The 21,814-nt window shown below is 40.1% G+C and overlaps 1 protein-coding gene across 1 annotated transcript; it reads left to right on the plus strand.

Annotated features, from left to right (window-relative positions):
* The first annotated feature begins 6,984 nt into the window (after positions 1-6,984).
* LOC131859200 (UDP-glycosyltransferase 74D1-like) lies at positions 6,985-11,406 on the plus strand. The gene is made up of 3 exons (XM_059212770.1): positions 6,985-7,652; positions 9,284-9,290; positions 10,406-11,406. The coding sequence occupies exons 1-3, from the start codon at positions 7,110-7,112 to the stop codon at positions 11,362-11,364; spliced, it is 1,509 nt and encodes a 502-aa protein (XP_059068753.1). The 5' UTR covers positions 6,985-7,109; the 3' UTR covers positions 11,365-11,406.
* Positions 11,407-21,814: the final 10,408 nt, after the last annotated feature.

A 21,814-nucleotide genomic window follows, 5' to 3' on the forward strand; every position in this document is an offset into this window, starting at 1 on the left:
CCATCACCGTATTCATCTATTCTGATCCCTAATTATCCTCCTTGAGTTCAATCTCATCTCTCTCCCCCTCACATTCTCTCTCTACCGAGTCTCTCACCCTTTCCTCCTTCTCATTATCTATCTACCTCATGTCTCTCACCCTCAACTCCTCTTTCTCTCTCTCCCTATCCCATTCTCCGTCTCTCTACCTCTCTCCCTCTCCCCCTCTCCTTTTCCTAATCTCCCTCTCCCTCCATCTCCCCCTCTCTCTCCCTCTCCCTCCATCTCTCTCTCTCTCTCTCTCTCTCTCTCTCTCTCTCTCTCTCTCTCTCTCTCTCTCCCTCTCCTTTTTCCAATCTCCTTCTCTCACCCTCTCACCCTCTCCTTTTCCCAATCTCCCTCCCTCCCTCCCTCTCTCTCTCTCTCTCTCTCTCTCCTCTCTCTCTCTCTCTCTCTCTCTCTCTCTCTCCCCTTTTTCCCATCTCCCTCTTCCCCTCTCCTTTTCCTGATCTCTCTCTCTCTCTCTCCCTCTCCCTCTCCCCCTTCCTTTTCCCAATTTCCCTCTCTCTCTCTCCCTCCATCCCCCTCTCATTTTCCCAATTTCCCTCTCTCCCTCTCTCTCTCTCTCTATTCTCTCTCCCTCTCCCTCCCTCTCTCTCTCTCTCAATCTCCCACTCTCTCTCCCTCTCTCTCTCTTCCAATGACCCTCCCTCTCTCTCTCTCTATTCTCTCTCCCTCTCCCTCCCTCTCTCTCTCAATCTCCCACTCTCTCCCTCTCTCTCTCTCCCAATGACCCTCCCTCTCTCTCTCTCTCTCCCTCTCTCTCCCTCTCTTTATCCTATTCTCCCCATCTTCACCCTCCCTCTCCCTCTCTCCCAATCTCCTCTCTCTCTCTTCGACTCTCTCCCTCCCCATCTCCGTATCCTATTCTCTCCCTCTCTTCCTCTCTCTCTCTCTCTCTCGTTATCCTATTCTCTCCCTCTCATCCTATCCCCTACTCTCTCTCTCTATCTCTCTACTTTTCCAATTTCCCTTTCTCTCCATCTCCCCCTCTCCTTTTCCCAATCTCCCTCTCTCTCCCTCTCCCTCTCCGCCTCCTTTTCCCAATCTCCCTCCCTCTCCCTCTCCCCCTCTCCTTTTCCTAATATCCCTCTCTCCGTCTCCCTCCATCCCCCTCTCCTTATCCTATTCTCTCTCTCTCTCTGTCTCTTCTCTTTCTTTCCCTATCTATGTCCCTCTCTTCCTAACCCCCCTCTCTCTCTCTCTCTCTCTCTCTCTCTCTCTCTCTCTCTCTCTCTCTCTCTCTCTCTCTCTCTTTCTTTCTCTATCTCTCCCTCTCCCCCTCTGCTTTACCAAATCTCCCTCTCTCTCCCTCTCCCTCTCCTTTTCCCAATCTCCCTCTCTCTCCCTCTCCCCCTCCCTCTCCCTCTCTCTCCATCCCCATCTCCTAATCCTTATCCTATTTTCTCTCTCTCTCTCTCTCACACTCTCTCTCATTTTCCTATTATCCCTCTCTCTCCCTCTTCCTCTCTCCCTCTCCCTCTCTCCCTCTCCTTTTCCTAATTTACCTCTCTCCCTCTCCCTCTCCTTATGCTACTCTCTCTCTCTCTCATCATATCCCCTATTATCTCTCTCTTCACCCTCCCTCTCCCTATCTCTCTATCTCCTCTCTCCCACTCTCTCCCTCTCTTCCTATCTCCTACTCTCTCTCTCTCTCTCTCTCTCCTCTCTCTCTCTCTCTCACTCTCTTTATCCTATTCTCCTTGTCTTCACCCTCCCTCTCCCTATCTCTCTATCTCCTCTCTCCCACTCTCTCCCTCTCTTCCTATCTCCTACTCTCTCTCTCTCTCTATCTTCTCTTCTTTCCCTATCTAGGTCCTATCTTTCTATCCCCTTCTCTCTCTCTCTCTCTCTCTCTCTCTCTCTCTCTCTCTCTCTCCTTCTACTTTTCCAAATCTCCCTCTCTCTCCCTCTCCCTCAGTCCCTCTCCTTTTCTCAATCTCCCTCTCTCCTTCTCCCCCTCTCTCTCCCTCTCCCTCCATCCCCATCTCCTAGTCCTTATCCTATTCTCTCTCTCTCTCTCATTTTCCTAATATCCCTCTCTCTCCCTCTCCCTCTCCCCCTCTCCTTTTCCCAATTTGCCTCTCTCTCCCTCTCCCTCCATCACCCTCTTTTGTTCCCAATTTACCTCTCTCTCCCTCTCCCTCCATCACCCTCTCCTTTCCCCAATGACCCTCTCTCTCTCTCTCTCTCTCTCTCTCTCTCTCTCTCTCTCTCTCCCTCTCTCTCTCTCTCCCTCTTCCCCTCTCCTTTTCCCAATGACCCTCCCCCCCCTCTCTCTCTCTCTCTCTCTCTCTCCCAATGACCCTCCCTCCCTCTCTCTCTCTCTCTCTCTCTCTCTCTCTCTACCACTCCTTTTTCCTATCTGCCTCTCTCTCCCTCCCTCTTCCCCTCTCCTTTTCCCAATCTCCCCCCCCCTCTCTCTCTCTCTCTCTCTCTCTCTCTCCTTTTCCCAATCTCCCTCTCTCTCTTCCTCTCCCTCTTCCTCTCCCCCTCTCCTTTTTCCAATCTCCCTCTCTCTCCCTCTCTCCCTCTCCCCCTCTCCTTTTCCTAATCTCCCTCTCTCTCCCTCTCCATCCATCTCCGCCTCTCTCTCCCTTTCTCTCTCCCTCTCTCTCTCTCTCTCTATCTCTCCTTTTTTCAATCTCCCTCTCTCTCCCTCTCCCCCTCTCCTTTTCCCAATGACCTCCCTCCCCTCTCTCTCTCTCTCCTCTCTCTCTCTCTCTTTCTCTCCTTTTTCCAATCTCCTTCTCTCACCCTCTTTCCCTCTTCTTTACCCAATCTCCCTCCCTCTCTCTCTCCCTCTCCTTTTCCCCATCTCCCTCTCTCTCCCTCTTCCCCTCTCCTTTTCTGGATCTCTCTCTCTCTCTCTCTCTCTCTCTCTCTCTCTCTCTCTCTCTCTCTCTCTCTCTCTCTCTCGTTGTCTCTCTCTCTCTCTCTCATTTTCCTAATATCCCTCTCTCTCCCTCTCCCTCTGCCCCTTCCTTTTCCCAATTTCCCTCTCTCTCTCTCTCCCTCCATCCCTCTCTTGTTTTCCCCAATTTCCCTCTCTCTCCCTCTCCCTCCATCTCTCTCTCTCTCTCTCTCTCTCTCTCTCTCTCTCTCTCTCTCTCTCTCTCCCTCTCCCTCTCCCAATGACCCTCCCTCCCTCTCTCTCTCTCTCTCTCTCTCTCTCTCTCTCTCTCTCTCCCTCTCCTTTTTCCTATCTACCTCTCTCTCCCTCTTCCCCTCTCCTTTACTCAATTTCTCCTCTCTCTCTCTCTCTCTCTCTCTCTCTCTCTCCCTCTCCCTCTCACCCTCTCCTTTTCCCAATCTCCCTCTCTCTCTCTCCCTCTCCCTCTTCCTCTCCCCCTCTCCTTTTCCCAATCTCCCTCTCTCTCCCTCTCTCCCTCTCCCTCTCCCCTTTTCCTAATCTCCCTCTCTCTCCCTTTCCCTCCATCTCCTCCTCTCTCTCCCTCTCCCTCCATCTCCCCCCCTCTCGCTCTCTCTCTTTCTCTCTCCCTCTCCTTTTTCCAATCTCCTTCTTTCACCCTCTTTCCCTCTCCTTTTCCCAATCTCCTTCTCTCTCTCTCTCTCTCTCTCTCTCTCTCTCTCTCCCTCTCCTTTTTCCCATCTCCCTCTCTCTCCCTCTTCCCCTCTCCTTTTCCTAATCTCTCTCTCTCTCTGTCTCTGTCTCTGTCTCTCTCATTGTCTCTCTCTCATTTTCCTAATATCCCTCTCTCTCCCTCTCCCTCTCCCCCTTCCTTTTCCCAATTTCCTTCTCTCTCTCTCCCTCCATCCCCCTCTCATTTTCCCAATTTCCCTCTCTCTCTCCCTCCATCCCTCTCTCTCTCTCTGTATTCTCTCTATCTCCCTCTCCCTCTCTCTCTCTCAATCTCCCACTCTCTCTCCCTCTCTCTCTCTCTCTCCCCCCTCTCCCCCTCTCCCAATGACCCTCCCTCTCTCTCTCTCTCTCTCTCTCTCTCTCTCCTTCTTCCTATCTGCCTCTCTCTCCCTCTTCCCCTCTCCTTTTCCCAATCTCCCCTCTCTCTCTCTTTCTCTCTCTCTCTCTCTCTCTCTCTCTCTCGATCTCCCTCTCCCTCTCCTCCTCTCCTTTTCCCAATCTCCCTCTCTCTCCCTCTCCCTCTTCCTCTCCCCCTCTCCTTTTCCAAATCTCCCTCTCTCTCCCTCTCTCCCTCTCCCCCTCTCCTTTTCCTAATCTCCCTCTCTCTCCCTCTCTCTCCATCTTCCCCCTCTCTCTCTCTCTCTCTCTCTCTCTCTCTCTCTCTCCCATTTTTCTTTCTTTCCTTATCTCTCCCTCTCTTCCTATTCCGTTCTCTTTTGGTCTCTAACTCTCTCTCCATCCTGCTCTCATTATCCTATTCTATCCCTCTTCCTACTCCCTACTCTCTCTCTCTTCCTCTCTCTCTCTTCATCCTATTCTCACCCTCTCTCTCTCTCTCTCTCTTCCCACTTCCTATTTGGTTCCTAGTTCTATACAACCCATACAGGTTTTGCAGAACTGTGACAAAAACTTCTAGTTTTGCATAACCCATGGGTTTCTAAAAAGTATAATGTTCCTCAAAACCCGTACGGGTTTTGAGGAACTTTTGATTTTTTATTGTAAAATATAATGTTCCTCAAAACCCATACAGGTTTTGAGGAACTTTTTTATTTAATTGTTTTTTGTTACCAAGCCTAGCATGTTTTTGAATTTCTAGAACATGCACGGGTTATGAAATTTTTTTATTTTTTTTGCATGTGGCCAATGTTTTGTTCACCATCTTGGTGCACTTACCCGTTTATGTGAACACTAAAGAGCAGATAGCAGATATATTCACTAAATTTTCATCTAAAGAATCATTTGAATATTTGAGAGACAAGTTAGGGGTTTTTGTCCCTCCGGTAGATACTTGATTGATGCAGGTTGGCATCACTCCGACATGCATTATCAAAGATACTATTCATTATGGCACTGATGAGTGGTGCTACTACTCAGGGGGAGTAGTCATCTTGAGATTCACAAAGTTTTGATATCTATGTCATTGATGTCAAAGGGGGAGAGATATTGATGTGAGAAAGAAAACTTAAGAGCTATACAGAGATATTATTCAAAGGGGGAGTTTGTTGGTTGTCTTCCCTTGGGGGAGACTTGTTTGGCATTTCTTGGTAGTTAGATGCTTTTCACATCTACTGTGGCCATCAATGCCAAAGGGGGAGATTGTTGGCAATACAAAAGGATTGATTATGTGTTGTATTGATGTTTTGTCATTAATGTCAACACTAGCTGTTATGGTTGGTTACGAACAGACAAGTTTTGGTTACAGGCAGAAGATCTAATGTTACCGGTAGAAGAGACTATCTGTTGGACACTTCCGATATGTTTTGATCAATGGAATATGTTCGGATGCTATCATACACCAGTAAACCCTTATAGACATAGGTTTAAGGTTTTACTGGTAGAGCTTTTATTGAGAATCCTTGATAGGATGCATAAGTGGTGTTGGTGCAGTTTCTAGGATGAACAAGATAATTTATGATCATCCTTCAACTAGTTGGAGACATCGATTTGGCGTAATGGACCCATAATAGGTCAGGTACTTATCTAGGTTATGGACCGATATCATGTTAACGTGTTCTCTACACGTTACCAGGATGTTTAATGGATTGGTTAATATTGTTTTGGTCTAAAGCTGACATGGCATATCATTGTAACATGGATATATGTAATGATCTTATTGTAATATCTTTTAGGTGGCCGACCTAATTGGTTTAGGCCTTAGGGTTTGTATAAATCATTGTAAGATCTCATTGTAGATCATGGCATGGTAACGTACAAGGAAAATGAATGTAATGAGCGAATATTGTAATATCATTCAGGCAGAGGATGAGGTCGATCATTAAAGATCGAATTGGGTTTATGTAAGAGGTCTAAGGCCTCCGATATTGAGCTTAACTGGGACTGTAATCAGGCATGGTAGATGCTATCTCTGGCAATTCACAATACTAGAGTGTTGTCCAATTATCTTGAGGTGGTTTTAACCTCTCTGTGGTCAGTGAGACTCTTTTGTAATGAGTAGTGCGCTCTAGGCAGGGTGTCTTCCTGCATGTGCAGGCCCCTCATTGTATCACATACTTTCTGTAGAAGTATCATCCGACTGTGGGTAGGCTTCCCACGGTGGTTTTTCCTTTATTGGGTTTTCCACGTACAAATCATGGTGTTATGTGATATGGTTGAATTGGGTTGATTATCTGTTTCATAGTTGAGTTGCATTGTTTACCGGTATCTGTTTCTGCTATTCCAGTATTTAATGTTTATGTGCTCTGGTTTAAGGTTGTAAATTGGATTAATTGACAACACCAATTTTATTTATTAAAAATCAAACTAACCTTTTTATATATAATATAATTCATATATTAATATTTTTTTATAATTTAATTATTTTTATAATTATTTATTTTTGACAAGATTAACTAATGTATTCCATATTTATTATAGAAATAAGACTCTTAGATTAATTCACTCAATTTCAGTTGTCTCTTTAGATATTAAATCATGGGTTCAATCCCTGATTTACTTCTAATATGGGTAAAGATCGAAATTCCATCCAAAAAGAATTAAGGTTCACATGATAAGAAGTTTCGTCTGCAAATAAGTAAGATCCAAAGGAATCAAAAGCTGTTTCTGGATTAAATTGTGTGCATGATTTTTGAATCAACTTTTCAGATCACATTCCGTGGTCCATCATCAAAATAAAAAGAACAAAAAAATTCGAAGTTGATTTAAAAATCATACACAGAATTTGCAATTTAATGAAAAAACAGCTTTTGATTTATTCTATAAATTATGAAAATCTCTTATCACTATCTCTTATCACTAAGATCCAAATGACTGAACTAATTTCCAAAACTTATAACTTGCAAAAAAAAACCATCGAAATCGGCCCCACATTTGCCCACGAGAAACCCGTTATTTAGAGAGGCAGATGATTTGAATGCCGAGCTATAACCAACCTGTCAACAGCTCCCCTTTCTTCTATCTGATTTTGTGGTTGTGCGGCAATTGAAGTGGGGGAAAGAGAGAGGAATACATGGCTGGCAATGCAGGGAGGAAGGGTCATGTTGTGGTAGTATCATACCCAGCAGTAGGCCACAGCAATCCTATGCTACAGTTCTCTAAGAGCTTGGCTTCCAGAGGTGTGCTTGTTACCTTCGTCACTTTCAACTTTTATCAGGCGAAAGTAATACAAGCCATGGAGTGTCTGCAACGACTCAATCTGGACGTACGCTTTGAATGCATTCCAGGCGGTCTTTTCGAAGAGAAACCCACTCTCGATACAAGCATCAATCTTTCTGTGTTTCTGCACATGCAGAACAACATGGACGGCTCGGGACTCGAACACCTGATCCGGCGACTCAGTGCTGACGCTCCTCCTGTGTGCTGCATAATTTACAATTCGTTTCTTCCTTGGGTTCGACATGTTGCAAATAAGTTCAAGATTCCTCAGGCTCTGTTCTGGACGCAATCTGCTGCTGTTTTTTCAATTTACCATCACTTTCAGAAAGGTTCGATGACGACCACTGTACTAATACTATTTTATTTTTGCTCTAGCTTTACCAAACTTTCCTCTGATGTTTAAGTTTTTGGATTAAATGGGACGGTTTTGTTTGTGTTTCTTGCGTTTTGCGTCTAAAATTTTTGACAATCATTCTAAGGAAGAGCAATTTATCTCTGCAGCTCATTTATATTTATTTGTAATATATGACAGATCGCATCCCTCTGAAAGTTTCCAAGAAAATTTATAGATTTTGTTCAGTTACAGTTTTGCTCTATACAGAAACCCAAATTGCAATTTTGCTGTTCTGGAAGATTATAACGGGTGATCTGTTTAAGCAATTACACCAAAAGTAGTAGGGAAAGAAATCCGTAGTTGAGTATTCTAAATTCAGGAGTTTCAAAATTTTATGTGATAATTTCAAATCATTCTTATTCATATATTTGACAGACTTCTTGTTCACACAGATTAAGCAATATATTAAGTTTAGACAATGTCAGTCAATTCTGAGTGTTTGACACTTTTAAGTCTAGAAGTCAAAGCTTAGTGTGTGAGATTTAAGACATCCGCTTATATAACTAAGATTTCAGGTCCACATTATCAAATATGACATTACAGATCATGGTTGTTTGTTGAGGTGTCCAACATGACCTAAAAAAAGTTAAAAGAATAATTGTGCACCAAGTCATGTTTTATTGGTTTACTGTTATAGCATCACATGATTTCTTATTCTTCAAATCTAAAGAATATATTTCATTCATTCAATTATCAATACTATATTTAAAAATTAATATTATAATATTAAAAACGTGAAAATTAAAATAACAAATATCATGACAACTATTAGAACATGCTCAACTAATTGATCTTTTACTCTAATTTATTAAATATTAAATTAGACTTTTGATGTTCTCAAATGAATCTGTAGACCCTAGAGCCAATTGACACGGACTTGTAATGAGTTTTACCTGCTTAAGACATGTCAGACTTGATCTAATTGAGCCTTGATATTGAAGGCAAAGGCAGAGAAAGAGCAAAAGAATAGAAAAGAAAATTAAATCATTGAAATTGCAGCCTATTACTCTACTAAGATCTGAAATAAACTGGTTATATATACTTCAGTAAGAGCTATACTTCTTTTCCATTTCAAAACAGAAAAAAGTAGAACCTACATAGAAGCTGCAGCTCCATCCATAAAAACAGAACTAAAAACAGAGTATTATCAAAACTTTTGCAAACTACCTATTTAATACAAACTGAGCAGCTGCGATCATCATTCATACGAAGACTATCTACAAAAGTTAATGTTGAATATTGTTATCTAAGATTTGAAATGTAATGGAGAAGGAAGCTTATACCAAAGTACAGAACTCTGCAACAAGCAAGCTCAGGGCAAAACAGGGGAATGCATAAGAGAGATTAAATGTGTAGAGAAAAATATTAAAAATGTATAACTGAAATTTAATAAACCATCTGGTATGGAAACTTACCCAGTGATGCACCAGCATTAATTTTTTAACTATTGTGAATTTCCCTTTTTATTCCCAACTAGCATCCCGGACATTACACTCTCGGATCAATGTTTCTTGGAACCCCAGCTCTACTGTTATCGATCAAATTAGAAGGAGACATATGCATACATTGTACAATATTAATTAGAAAATTAATATTATAATCAATTATTCATTTTCAATGTGTTTATGATACAGTGTGACGGTTAAAATTGTGGCCTTGTTAGTTACTGTCATTGAAGTTCAATTCTTCACTGGACCAACCTGGTCATGGCCTTTGAGTCCCAACTGGATCAGTTACTTTGCATTCTTGGAGGGCCCTTCCTGAACTTTTGTGCTTGCAAGCTTAAATCCTCTGCTGGATAAATGAGCTCATGATTTTCAACGAGCGATGTTAATGCAGCAGGTTCATATTACGAAATGAGATCCTCATGATTTTGAACCAGCGATGTTAATAGCATGTTCATATTAAGAAATGAGATCTTTTATATTGTCAATAAAAAATGTTGAACTATTAAAAAATTTATGTATTCAATGTTAAAAAATGAATAGGCAAATTAACAGGGACATAGGATGAAGCTAAGCAACCTCTTTATTGGGCTACGTTTCCGCCCAGTTTATATGAAAAATTGGTTTTAGCTACAATTTGAGTGCGTCTTCTGACAGTTATAATCAAAAGTACACACTTAAATTCAGAAGTACACAGTATCATGGATTGGAAATATTTTGTATCTAAAATTTGAATGCTTAATGCTGTAGGGCTATAAGCCTATATGTATATTTTCTGTCAAATACAATTATAGTTTTGGGCATGTTTGAAATTGGAAGGGGAAATTTTTGGCAAATACTAAAAATCCCTAACACGAGTTTACAAGTCGAGTCCATATTTTGTCAGATCTAATGGCTTCACAGTTTAAAAAAAATTATGATTATTCCGTAGCTCGTTACAGAGCCGCATATGTCATCATTAGTATAATCATTTAGGTCGTTGATTTGATCATGCATACTGTTAAAGGTTTTTCTGTTTCGGAATGCATTATCTTATTATTCATTTTAAGGGTTTTCAATTTCCTGTGAGATAATGAAATTTTACTCTTTTTCTTTTCTGCCCAATCTGAGTCCCAGTCTCAAATATGATCGGCAAGAGAGAAGCTTCACCGAGTGTCAATAGGACGGATTGAACTTACTATTTTCTTGATGCAAATTTCATTTTGATGTAATTGGGTGTCGGCTTCCTTAGCTCATTTTCCTCTCTTTAGTGTTAATTGATTCTCAGCGCCTAAATTTCCTTTTAAAATATATGAGGGTTTTATATTACAGGAGAGGGGTGGGATTGTACCAGAATACCCGAAAACGTCATCATCCCTGGCCTTCCTGAGCTAAAAATGTGCGATATACCCTCGGCATTTAGGGATACAAGCGGATTCGTCAATTATTATCTGCGGCAGTTGGAGAGCGTGAAAGATGTCTCCTGGGTGATTGCCAATACTGTATATGAGCTAGAGCGTGAGACAATCGATTCCATAAGGTCGGCATCTATTCCCTTCCTGCCAATCGGCCCTTCCATACCATTGGCTTTTCTGCAAGGGCGAAATTCAGAGGACACGCAGGTGGGCACGAATCCTTGGAAGGCAGCCGACTGTATGGACTGGCTGAACAAAAAGCCTCCCCTGTCCGTTGTATACATTTCATTCGGCACTGTTGCAGTCATAAGCGCAGAGCAAATCCAAGAGCTGGCTGTGGACATTCAACAAAGTGGCCAAAACTTCATTTGGGTGATCAGGGCTCCTCCAGGGCAAGGAAAAATTGGGGAAATATTGCCGGCGGGATTTTTGGAGGAAACCCAGGAAAGGGGTTTGGTGGTGGAGTGGTGTGTTCAGCTGGATGTGCTGTCTCATCCATCGGTGGGATTGTTCATGACCCACTGCGGTTGGAATTCCACGCTAGATGCTCTCAGCTTGGGCGTTCCCACGCTCACATTGGGAATTCTTAGCGATCAGCCTACTAATTCGAAGTTTGTGACGGATGTGTGGAAGACTGGATTGAAAATGAGGACGCGAGATGATGGTGTTCTGGGAAGGGAGGAGATACAGAGATGTATTAGATTGGCGGCCATTGAAAGCGAACAGGGAAAACAGCTAAGAAACAATGCCTTGAAATGGCGGGAATTGGTAAGAAGTGCTGCAAGTGATGGAGGTTCGTCTCACATTAACTTGAACGCATTTGCCGAGGAGATCTTTTCAAAAGCCAAAGAATTGGCAAGTCTACACGGAAATTAGGGGCATCCTAGTCCCCAAACAGGGTGACCAAGGCATGCATAGGATCAGGCTTTTGATGTTGAATTCATTGAGAGAATGATATTGATTGTTGATTGTTTGATTTTGCAAAAACTTCCCTATATGCAAGAGCACAGTACTGGACACACATATTAGAATCTACGGAGTCATATTCTCCGATTGTCTTAGGATGACAGAGAGCCACTTAAGGCAGTACGGTTGTGGTACATATGCAATATGCCATCCATGAAGTTCCATCCAATGATGCTTAGGGCACTCATGGATAGATGGGACATAGACACCTCCAGTGGGAGAGATGACAGTCACATTTTAGGATGTGTACCTCATACTAAGGATTCCCATTAGACGATGTATGGTGATATATCAAACAGGTCGTACACCATCTTTTAGGAGAGAGAAGATGTACAACATTGGATGAGCTATGCCCAATGAGACTAGAGGACGGATTATGATTCACTAGCTACTACATCCTACCAGTGTCAGTCCACTCGTTAGGAGACTCATGATAGCCACAATGGGGCTATCCATATGCCTTGATGGATGAGGCAGAGACATGCATGGGGCTCTCACTTATGCTATTCGAGCAATGGAGGAGTGACAGACAATGTTCTCCTAGGGATGGAGCATGTTGGCTTATCTCTACCATGATTTAGGAGAGTATGTCTACGACGAGGGATGTAGTTTGATGACATGCACCCTTCTACAGGTTTGGATGTTCGAGCATATCACATGTACTAAGCTAGCAGGAGTACCAGTTGATATTGGCTCAGATGACCCTAGAGTATATGCATACCCACTCACGAGACCATGGAAAAATGGTGACTTGTTGCATTGGAGGATTGTGATTGATAGGTTGAGATTAGATGTCGCCACCTGGAGACCATACCGACGAATGGCCTATTGGCCAAGCCAGGATCACCAACTTTGTCTTATGTAGAGAAACGGCTACCTTGAGGGTCACCACATCCATATTGTAGTCCCATTCTCTTTCGACTGAGTCAGGAGATAGTTTGGGCTAGAGCAGGTCATTCCAGTAGATGTGGCAGTCTTTATATGCCACTCGCGAGTGATCGCGAGACCGGGAGCAATTCATAGGCCTTACAACAATGAGATTGAGATGACAGACTCGGATGATTCTGATTGAGAAGTCGTGGTCCCCTTTAATGATGACATGGGAGCTCACCACAGGTACATCAGATGGTCGGATAGGACTTACCCCTGAGTTTTTTTTTCTTTTAGACTATCTGAGGAGTAATCCTGGGCCATGGAGGCGATTAGCTAGCTCCACTAGTGAGGATCATGAGACATCGAAGGATCTAAGTGATGGAGACACAATGGATTACGAGGATGAGAGAGAGGAGGGAGAACAACGGGAGATAGACGATGATGATGATGGTGAAGGAGGTGATAGAGATATCGATGGGGAGGTAGGTCGGGGTGGGGATGATGAGTACGATGATCTAGAGGAAGGGGGAGAGGAAGAGCAAGGAGAGCAGGAGGAGGAAGAGGAGGAGGAGGAGGAGGAGGAGAGAGAAGGAAGAAGAGGGAGAGGAGGAAGAGATTCCCCATCACTCTGGGGATGACACCATAGCCCTAGATCCACCAACAGTGTCAACTAAAGGAGAGGAAGCTAATTTCAATAGACCCAGCTCAAGCTTACGCTGATCATCTCGTACAACACCACCTACTAGAGTATAGAGACACTACGAGCATAGAGAGGGCAACGACTCTAGATAAAAGATGGCCACGATACATGATCCACATTGGCAGGCAAGATATCCAAGTAAGGGTCTTTTATTTAATTGAGTTTGTTTGGAATTTACATTATAATGTATATCTGGTTTGATTTCTATTCCTTCTTCTATAGTCAAAGTCCAAGAGTGGCGATCCTTTATCTGATAGACCCTATCTAACATCATCACCGTTTCACACATACCTTGGTCTTCAAAGATCATGCATAGACCTTAGAGGAACGCCAGATGACACGAGGATCTATTTGACTCAATTCAAATAGAGCTAGAGATCAGACGAGAAGAGGGGGAGCAACTACAATGTGAGCTAGCAGAGTCCCGGGCGGAGTCAGCCATGTATCGAGGCATAGTCATGGATTGGGATCAAAGGAGCTCTTCCAAGAGTCACTCACGATCCTCATCCTGTTATACACCTATGGAACCACCATGATAGGGACCCGAGGGCTCAGGTAGCCACCAACCATAGATAGTGTTGATATAGTAAAGATCACATTTTGTATCTAGTGGTCGATTTTTTTATATGATGATGTACCTTAAAACTTTTGATGATATATATATATGATCTTAGCCTCAAATGTGTTCTTTTAATTTGCAAAAATAATGAATGTATATATTGCTTTGATTAAAAGTAACAAATTTGGAAAATGTACATGTATGTCTAATCTAATTCTCATGTGATTGGTTTCTCAATACCTCATGATTAAATTGATACATGTGTGATATAATAAAATAACTATGTATTTAATTAAATACAACATTAATAATGTAAAGAAACGTGTTTAAGTTAAGCACTACATAACTAATGTGATCTAATTAAGGGTTTTAATTAAACACAACATGATGTATCCTAACCCTAAAAACATGAAGAAAATTGTATGATAATGTAGCATATAAAAATGTAAATTCCTAAAAAATTTACACATTGAATTCAAGACAACCAAAAATTTAAAACATGTTTGTCAAGAATGAAGAAATATAGATCAAATGTCAATAATTTAATACTACATGATTTAATGAAGATATGCTACCATATCATACAATTTAGGAAGAAGGGAAAAAGAATGAAACGCAAATTTAAGCATAATATCTACGAAGATGCATAACATTTATGGGCTCCTTAAGGGGCATACCTTCCACATCTGCTATTTTGTAGGTAGCCAACTTGTAGACTTTAGTGATGATATACGGTCCAAGCCAATTGGGCCTAAACCTTCATCTTTCTTCAAGTAAGGCATTCACGTTACGCTAATTCTCATAAAGCACAAGGTCGCCCACTGAGAAGGAACGTTGAATAACCTTATTATTGTAACTTTGTTACGAGGATTTGTGATACACTTGGATATTCTCAAGAGCGTTTATATGCCATTCATCAAGCATTTCAAGTTGTTGAAGGTGTTGCTCTCGATAAAAATCATCGTCGACTATACCCTTAAGAGAAATTCTCAATGACAAAATATCTAACTCTAAAGGCATAATAGCGTCAACACCATAAACAAGATTGTAAGGAGTAGTACTCGTAGCTATGTGTATTCTTGTTTGATAGGCCCAAAGGGCATAGGTCAACTGGGTGTGTGAGTCCTTACCATGTTTGTTTATAGTATTACGAAGAACTTGTTCAAAAATTTTGTTAGAGGACTCAGCTTAGCCATTAGATTGATGATAATAAGGTGTGGAAAAGCGATGTTGAATATGATATTTCTTGAGAAATTTCTTCACATCTTTATTCTCGAATGAAGTCCCATTGTCATAGATCAATGTGGAAGGAATTCCAAATCGCGAAATGATGTTATCTAAGATGAATTGACAAATTACTTTAGCAGTAGTGGATCAAAGAGGAACTGCTTCTACCCACTTTGTAAAATAATTTGTAGTAGTTATAATGAAAGTATGCCCTTGGGATGAAGGAGAAATTTTTCCAATAAGATCCAAACCCTACATGGAAAAGGGCCAAGAGGCCACTTGTGACTTAAGTTCTTGTGCAGGAGCATGAATCAAATTGTTGTGTTGCTAGCACTGATGTCACTTCTTAACAAATGCGAAGGAATCTCTCTCTATGGTTTGCGAATAATATCCCATTCGGAGCAACCTTCAGACTAAATTTTTGCCCCCAAAATGCACCCCACAAGCACCTAAATGTGCTTCCTCCATAGCAATCGGGATCTCTATTTTGTTGAGACAGCAAAGGAGCAAACCATTATAAATCCTCCTATAAAGAATGTTAGAAAGGATAATGTATCTTGTAGCTAACTTATGAATCCTAGCTCTAGCATTTTTACTTTTAGAATCTGGAAATGTACCATTGATTAAATATCTTGAGATATGCGAGTACCATTTGTTAGAATCTATAATATAGCAATAAGACACCTCACTAGGATTATCAACGATGGCTGGAAAAGAAAGGTTGTGAATAAAAAATTTAAGGTTCACAACAGGATCCTCTAAGGATACAAGGGAAGCGACACATGCCATTGCATAGGCATGTCAATTATCCTTTCGAGGGACAGGCTCCATTGTATAGGAATCAAATTTTTCTAACAAGGATAAGGCTAAATCTTGATATTGTGATAATTTGTCTTGTTTAGCCTTGTAAATTCCCATAACTTGTCTAATGATCAATTGGGAGTCACCATAGATATGTATATCTTTGCTTGACATTAAAGGCTAAAGCTGCTTTAAGACCATCTCTATAAGGGATTCATACTCGAAAATGTTATTGGTACATAAGAAGTTAAGACAGTAGGGTAAGGGAATAGGTTTTTTGCTAGGGGGAAATATAACAAAACCTGCCCCTAAGCTTGTACAACACCTAAATAAATTGAAATACAACTCCCAAGTTTTGTTAGTCAATTCTTGTCCTTTAATTGCTTTTCAAGAGATAAATTTAAGGTCAAATTCAATTATCATCATAACCCACTTTGCTGGATGTCTTGAAAGGTCTGTCTTAGAAAAAAGATGCTTCAAAGAATAAAATTTAGTGATAACATGTACCTCATCATTCAAAATGTAATGCCTCAGCTTCTAGGTTGCAAAGTCAAGAGAAAGACATTGCCCTTCTATCACAGTATACCAGACTTCATAATCAAGTGAAGTGCGGCTTAAGTAATAAACTGGACATTCTTTACTGTCACTACTACGTTGTGCCAATAAAGCTGCAAGAGTGTGAGAAGAAGCAGCTGTGTATAGAATGAATGGTTTAGTACGATCAATAGGTTTCAAGACAAGAGGGTTGGCCAGATAAGACTTTAAATCCACAAAGGCTTGGTGACAATCCTCGTTCCATTGAAAGGTGGTGTTTTTCTTGAGCAATTGAGTGAAAGGGAAAGTCTAATCTGCAAGTTGTGACATGAACCTATGAATAGCTTATATCTTTCCTTGTAAACTTCTCAATTGGGAAATATTTTTAGGAGGTGGCATGTTAACTATGGCATCTATCCTTTTGGTATCCACCTCAATACCATGATGCGAGACTATGAACCCTAACAGTTTTCCACTACCCACACCAAAAGAACACTTTCAAGGATGCAAGCGCATGTTGTATTTATGAATTCTCTCAAAGACCTGATGAAGTATCTTAATATGGTCTAGATGAAGTATGGATTTAGCTAAGATGTCATCAACGTAATTTTATAATATTTTATGCGTGTAATCATGAAAGATAAGAGTCATAGCATGTTGTTAGGTAGCACCTGTATTTCTCAATCCAAAAGGCATCATGACCCAACATAACGTGCCCCAAGGGGTGGTGAAAGCAGTTTTAAATTGATCTTGAGGATTAATGAATATTTTATTATATCCTGAGAAGCCATCCATAAAGGACAACAAGACATGTTCAACAGTATAATCTACTATCATGTCAATGTTGGGAAGTGAAAAATCATCCTTGAAGGAAGCCTTATTGAGATCTTGAAAATCAGTACACATCCAAATTTTGTTATTAGGTTTAGCCACAATGACAATATTCGAAATCCAAGGAAAGTAATCAATTGGGTGAATGAATCTTGCATCCAATAATTTGTCAATTTCAGCTTTGACAAGAAAAGCTATTTTGGAATTCATTTTTCAAATCTTCTACTTCACAAGTTTAGCATCAGGAATTAGGACAATTTTATGAGTGATGATCTTAGGATCAATGCCAAGCATGTTAGAGTATATCCAAGAAAAGATTTTAGAGAACTCATGTAGTAAGTTAGAATATTCCTTTTGTTCTTCATCGGTTAGGCACTTCCCTATCTTTATTGTTTTATCTTCATTACAAAGATCCATCTTGATGTCAGTGGTATCACTTATAAGGAGATTACTTTGTTGAGGAATATCCTTTAGTTGAGGGAACTCCTTAATCATCTCATCATTATCTTTGGCTAATTCAACATCTTCCCCAAAGTATGCTTCCACATTCAAACAATAGGGAAACCCATGGCTATGATGGTAATGAGGAAGATTATCATAAGCTCCTAGGAACTCAGCTAAGGAATCATTAGTAGAAAAGACATCCAAAGTGAAGACACTAGAATCAGAATTAATATACTCAGGATGCTTTAATAAAAGGGTTTTAGAAGAAAAGGAAATGACATTAACACTAATAAATGGTCTCTTGGGGGCTTTGGTAGGTTTGAGGGGATTCTATCCAAGTCCAAAACATGTCTCACGAAAATTACATTCTATAGGAACTTTGATCCCTTGTTCTTGAGCACCACAACCATTGCCGTTATATCCACTCTTAGTTAGGATTTGAAAACCAAGACCATATAGGTTAGCCATTTCAGTAAGGGAAGGAGGATTTTTCGTGAGTTTGAATGTCAAAATTAGTTGAAGTAGTAATAGGTTAAGGTTTAGAATTGGAAGCAAACACAAAGTTGTTACTTAATGATTTAGACAAAGTGGGTTTCTTTTTAGGTTCATCCTCGTCTTTCTTCTTTTTGACCTTAGATTCTCTCGGAGGAATTTTATATTCTCCTACAAATGTATGGTTAAAGTATAAAGATCCCCAATAATCATCCAAGAGTACCTTTTCGAGGGAAAAGACATCTTCAGTAGGAGATTTGGATTGAGAAGAATCCTTTTCGAGAATCTTAGGATTACTAGGGGGAATAGGAGTATTAGAAGAAAAAGAAGTGCTAGAAGGAGAAGGCATGTTGGAAGGGAATTCATAAGCAGTTGGGGAGGAACTAGTAGAGGAAGACTTAGAAGCAAATGTTTCTAAATAAACTTGGAGATTGGTATCAACAAACAAGCTATACATCTTCTTGTTATAAATGAACTTGACTTGCCTATGCAAAGTAGAAGAACAACTTGCATGTTATGAATCCAATGTCTTCCTAACAACAAATTCTAGGCCAAATTATTAGGCATGACATGAGTAGATGTAGATAAGGCAACTAGTCCTACCTTAATAAGCAAGGTTATGATACCTAATGAAGACCTAGCCACATTATCAAAGCCACAAATAGTAGGAGAATTAGGTTCGATGAGAGAAGTGTCCACGTTAATCTTATGCAATAATTTAACACTACAAACATTAAGGCTAGAGCCATTATCCACAAGGGTTAGTCTTATAGCATTTACATTGATAAGAAAAAAAATCATAAGAGGATCATATTGGTGTTGAACTTTGAGAGGAGGTAACTCATCTTGGGTGAACATGATTTGAGCTTTAGGTGTTTTCATGGAGTCAATCAAGGAAGCCATATTATTGGATTTCACTATTGGTGGTATATTCAATGTTTTTAAGGCATCTTGTAACATTCAATGAAATGTTGAGGAGGTTTGATTCAAATCCCCAAGGAAGGTCTTGGCAGGAGTGGCCTTGAGTTGTTCAATGAGATCATACTCCTTACCAAGAGCTTGTGAGATATGAGGTGCTTGAAGAGGAATGAGTTGAGGATTAGGAAGTGAAGTTGGAATAACTGGTGGAGGATTAGGTTGCCTATTGTTTCTTGTGTTATAGGTATGAGCAACCAAATGATAACTCTCTCTAGTTATTTTTTTAGCATACTCATAAGGACTCTTAGTGGGATATCCTCCTTGCACAATGATAACGGGTTTATTAGGAGTGCGTAAAGGATCATTACCATAGCCACCTTGAATTGTAAAGAAAGGTTTGCTATGTTCATTCACATTTATCATGTTAATTAATCTTTTAGATGTGTGGTCTTTGTTTGAAGGAGTCAACAAAAACATAAAAACATCACGAGCATCATCCAACATATAATGATCATATCTATTAAATGCATTGTCTTTAGATTCAAAAGGAGATAAGTCCTCATAAAGGGGATTGTTATAAACCACCATGTTACTATATTTGGAGGATGAATTGATAGGAATGTATTCATGAAAAGAACCATTCAACTTATATTTCTCATCACTATGAAATGGCATAGTAACAAGGTTGATTAACTTTTCACAAAAAATAGGTTTAGAAGGTTTTGAGTATAGAAACTCATCAAGAGCCTCATCTAGTTCTTCTTTACTAAACTCATAATCATCATAAAAAAATGTATTATCAAAGGAATGAAAGTCTTGCAAATAAAAATATGACATTTTTGAAATGGACAATGCATACAAAACTTAAAACACACAATGCAGTGAATCAAAACTCCCTTTTTTATTTTTCTTTTTTAACTTTTCAATGAAAAGAAAGATGCAATAACTAGAACTAACTAGGAAATGCATTTTTAAAGAAGGTTGGATTCACGTCGGGTTCACCAAAATGTGGAGTATAAAAATGGAACCAAGTAACTAAGACCTAATCCCACTCTCATTTGTATACATTGGAATATAAAGAAGCCTAGGGAGATATCTCACTTTGACTATTTATTCTGGGGAAGAGAGAGTAAAGGAATATCTCTTAAGGTTTCTATTCCTTTGCTATAATGAAGAGTAGATATGTATAATATGATGCAACAATCTGTTGCAAATTAACACTCATCCGGTCTAGTTGTGTTGTCATTGATAACAACACACATCATTTTGCATTGGACACTTAATCGCTACTCACCGGTACTCATGATTCAGCAACCGACATTCAAGGAAACTGGTAAACTAGGAACCGGTATATGAGGCTGACTTAGGAGATTGATTCGACAGTTTTACACGGCATCGATCAGTGGCATCAGTCATGAAGTTTAATGCATTTGTTTTTGTCTAGTCCGACATGTAAATAAATTGTAATATCTTTGTGAGCGGACATAAGGCATTTATGTTTGTGATTGGGAAGGGTATTTAAGTCAGTCCAGTTAGGTTATTTTGAATATACCCAGAGAGAAGGAATATATAGTGATATGATATTGTGTGAGCAATGTTGATCGATTGACTGCGAATATAATATTTTGTAGTCAGTCTTAATTACTGGTTTAGAGGTTTGGGATGCGAAGTAAGTTAACGGTAAGGGAGGACATAGTGAAAACCGATATAGACAGTGCTTGAACCGAAACTCATCGAGCATAGTAGATGCATTCTCTAAGTTTAGAATTTTGTTTGCAACTACATATTTGGTGTTTGTAGTCAGTGAGGCTCCTTTTGTGATGAGCATTGCACTCTATCCTGATGGCCTTCTTGCATGTGTAGGCCCCTATTGTAATATTTATTCATTTGGCTAGTGGATAGATATTGTGGGTCACCAATCTCATCGTAGTTTTTCCTCTTTGAGGTTTTCCAAGTATAAATCTTTGTGTTATGGTGTACATTCTTGTGGTCGCTTCATTTCTACTTACTGTTATATTCTTTTGTGGTTACCGGTTACTGAAATACTTTGTTAATAAGGTTAAAATTGATCTCACCAATAGAACACTAATTCAATCCACCCTCTCAGTATTCTTGGATTCCAACAATTGGTACCTTGGAGTAAGTCTAACAGCTTAAGGAAGATCCTGAATCCGGATTCCATGGAGATGAGTATGGAGAAACAACTTGAAGTAGCATTTGAAGACTATGATGCTGAAAAGATGAAGAACTTGAAGTTGCAAGATGAGTTGAACTCTGCAAAGGAATTTATTCTTATCCTACAGGAGAGGCTGTCATTTACTCAAGTTAGAAGGAAGGAAATTTTACAAAATCAGGATGATGAAGTGTTAGTCCGCTCTTGTATTTTTGTCTTTTCACGATCTTTAAATTTTTCCCCTTTGCAATTTTTCTTGAACTGAAACTCTCACTTGAACCGTTTCAAGGTTCAAGGTTCAAGTTCAAGTGTGGTATGTGACATAGTGGCTTTGTTTTAAAAAAAAGGGTGTTCAAGTCTTGGTGGTTGTAGTTCATTGAACTTGAACCGTGAACCTTTAGAGTGGTTCAAGGTTCAACATGTTAAAACAAGTCTCGCATAAGTCATGTTTTATAGTGAGTAAGCTTCATATTCGCGTGTTTTGCACTATTACTATTTTGAAATTGAACCTTTCAACTTCTTTTCGAAAGGTTCAAGGTTCAAGGTTCAAACTTTGAGGATTGATGACTTTGGAGATAAAGTGAACAAGTGTTGGCATATAGGGAATATTCTAGATTTAAAAGATGAACCTCGAGAAAATGAATTGTGATGTAAATCCGTACTTGGGAATAATCATTCCAAATAATCATTTCAAGTAAAGGATGTGGAGGAGAAAAGACTAGTTATTAATAAACTGTCAGAGCTTGATCTTTCCGGCATGGTTTGGCACGGATGAGTATGCAGTTTTCAAATCATGACAGATTGTGTG

The sequence above is a fragment of the Cryptomeria japonica genome, chromosome 10 (genome assembly GCF_030272615.1).
Source record: "Cryptomeria japonica chromosome 10, Sugi_1.0, whole genome shotgun sequence".
Classification (NCBI taxonomy): domain Eukaryota; kingdom Viridiplantae; phylum Streptophyta; class Pinopsida; order Cupressales; family Cupressaceae; genus Cryptomeria; species Cryptomeria japonica.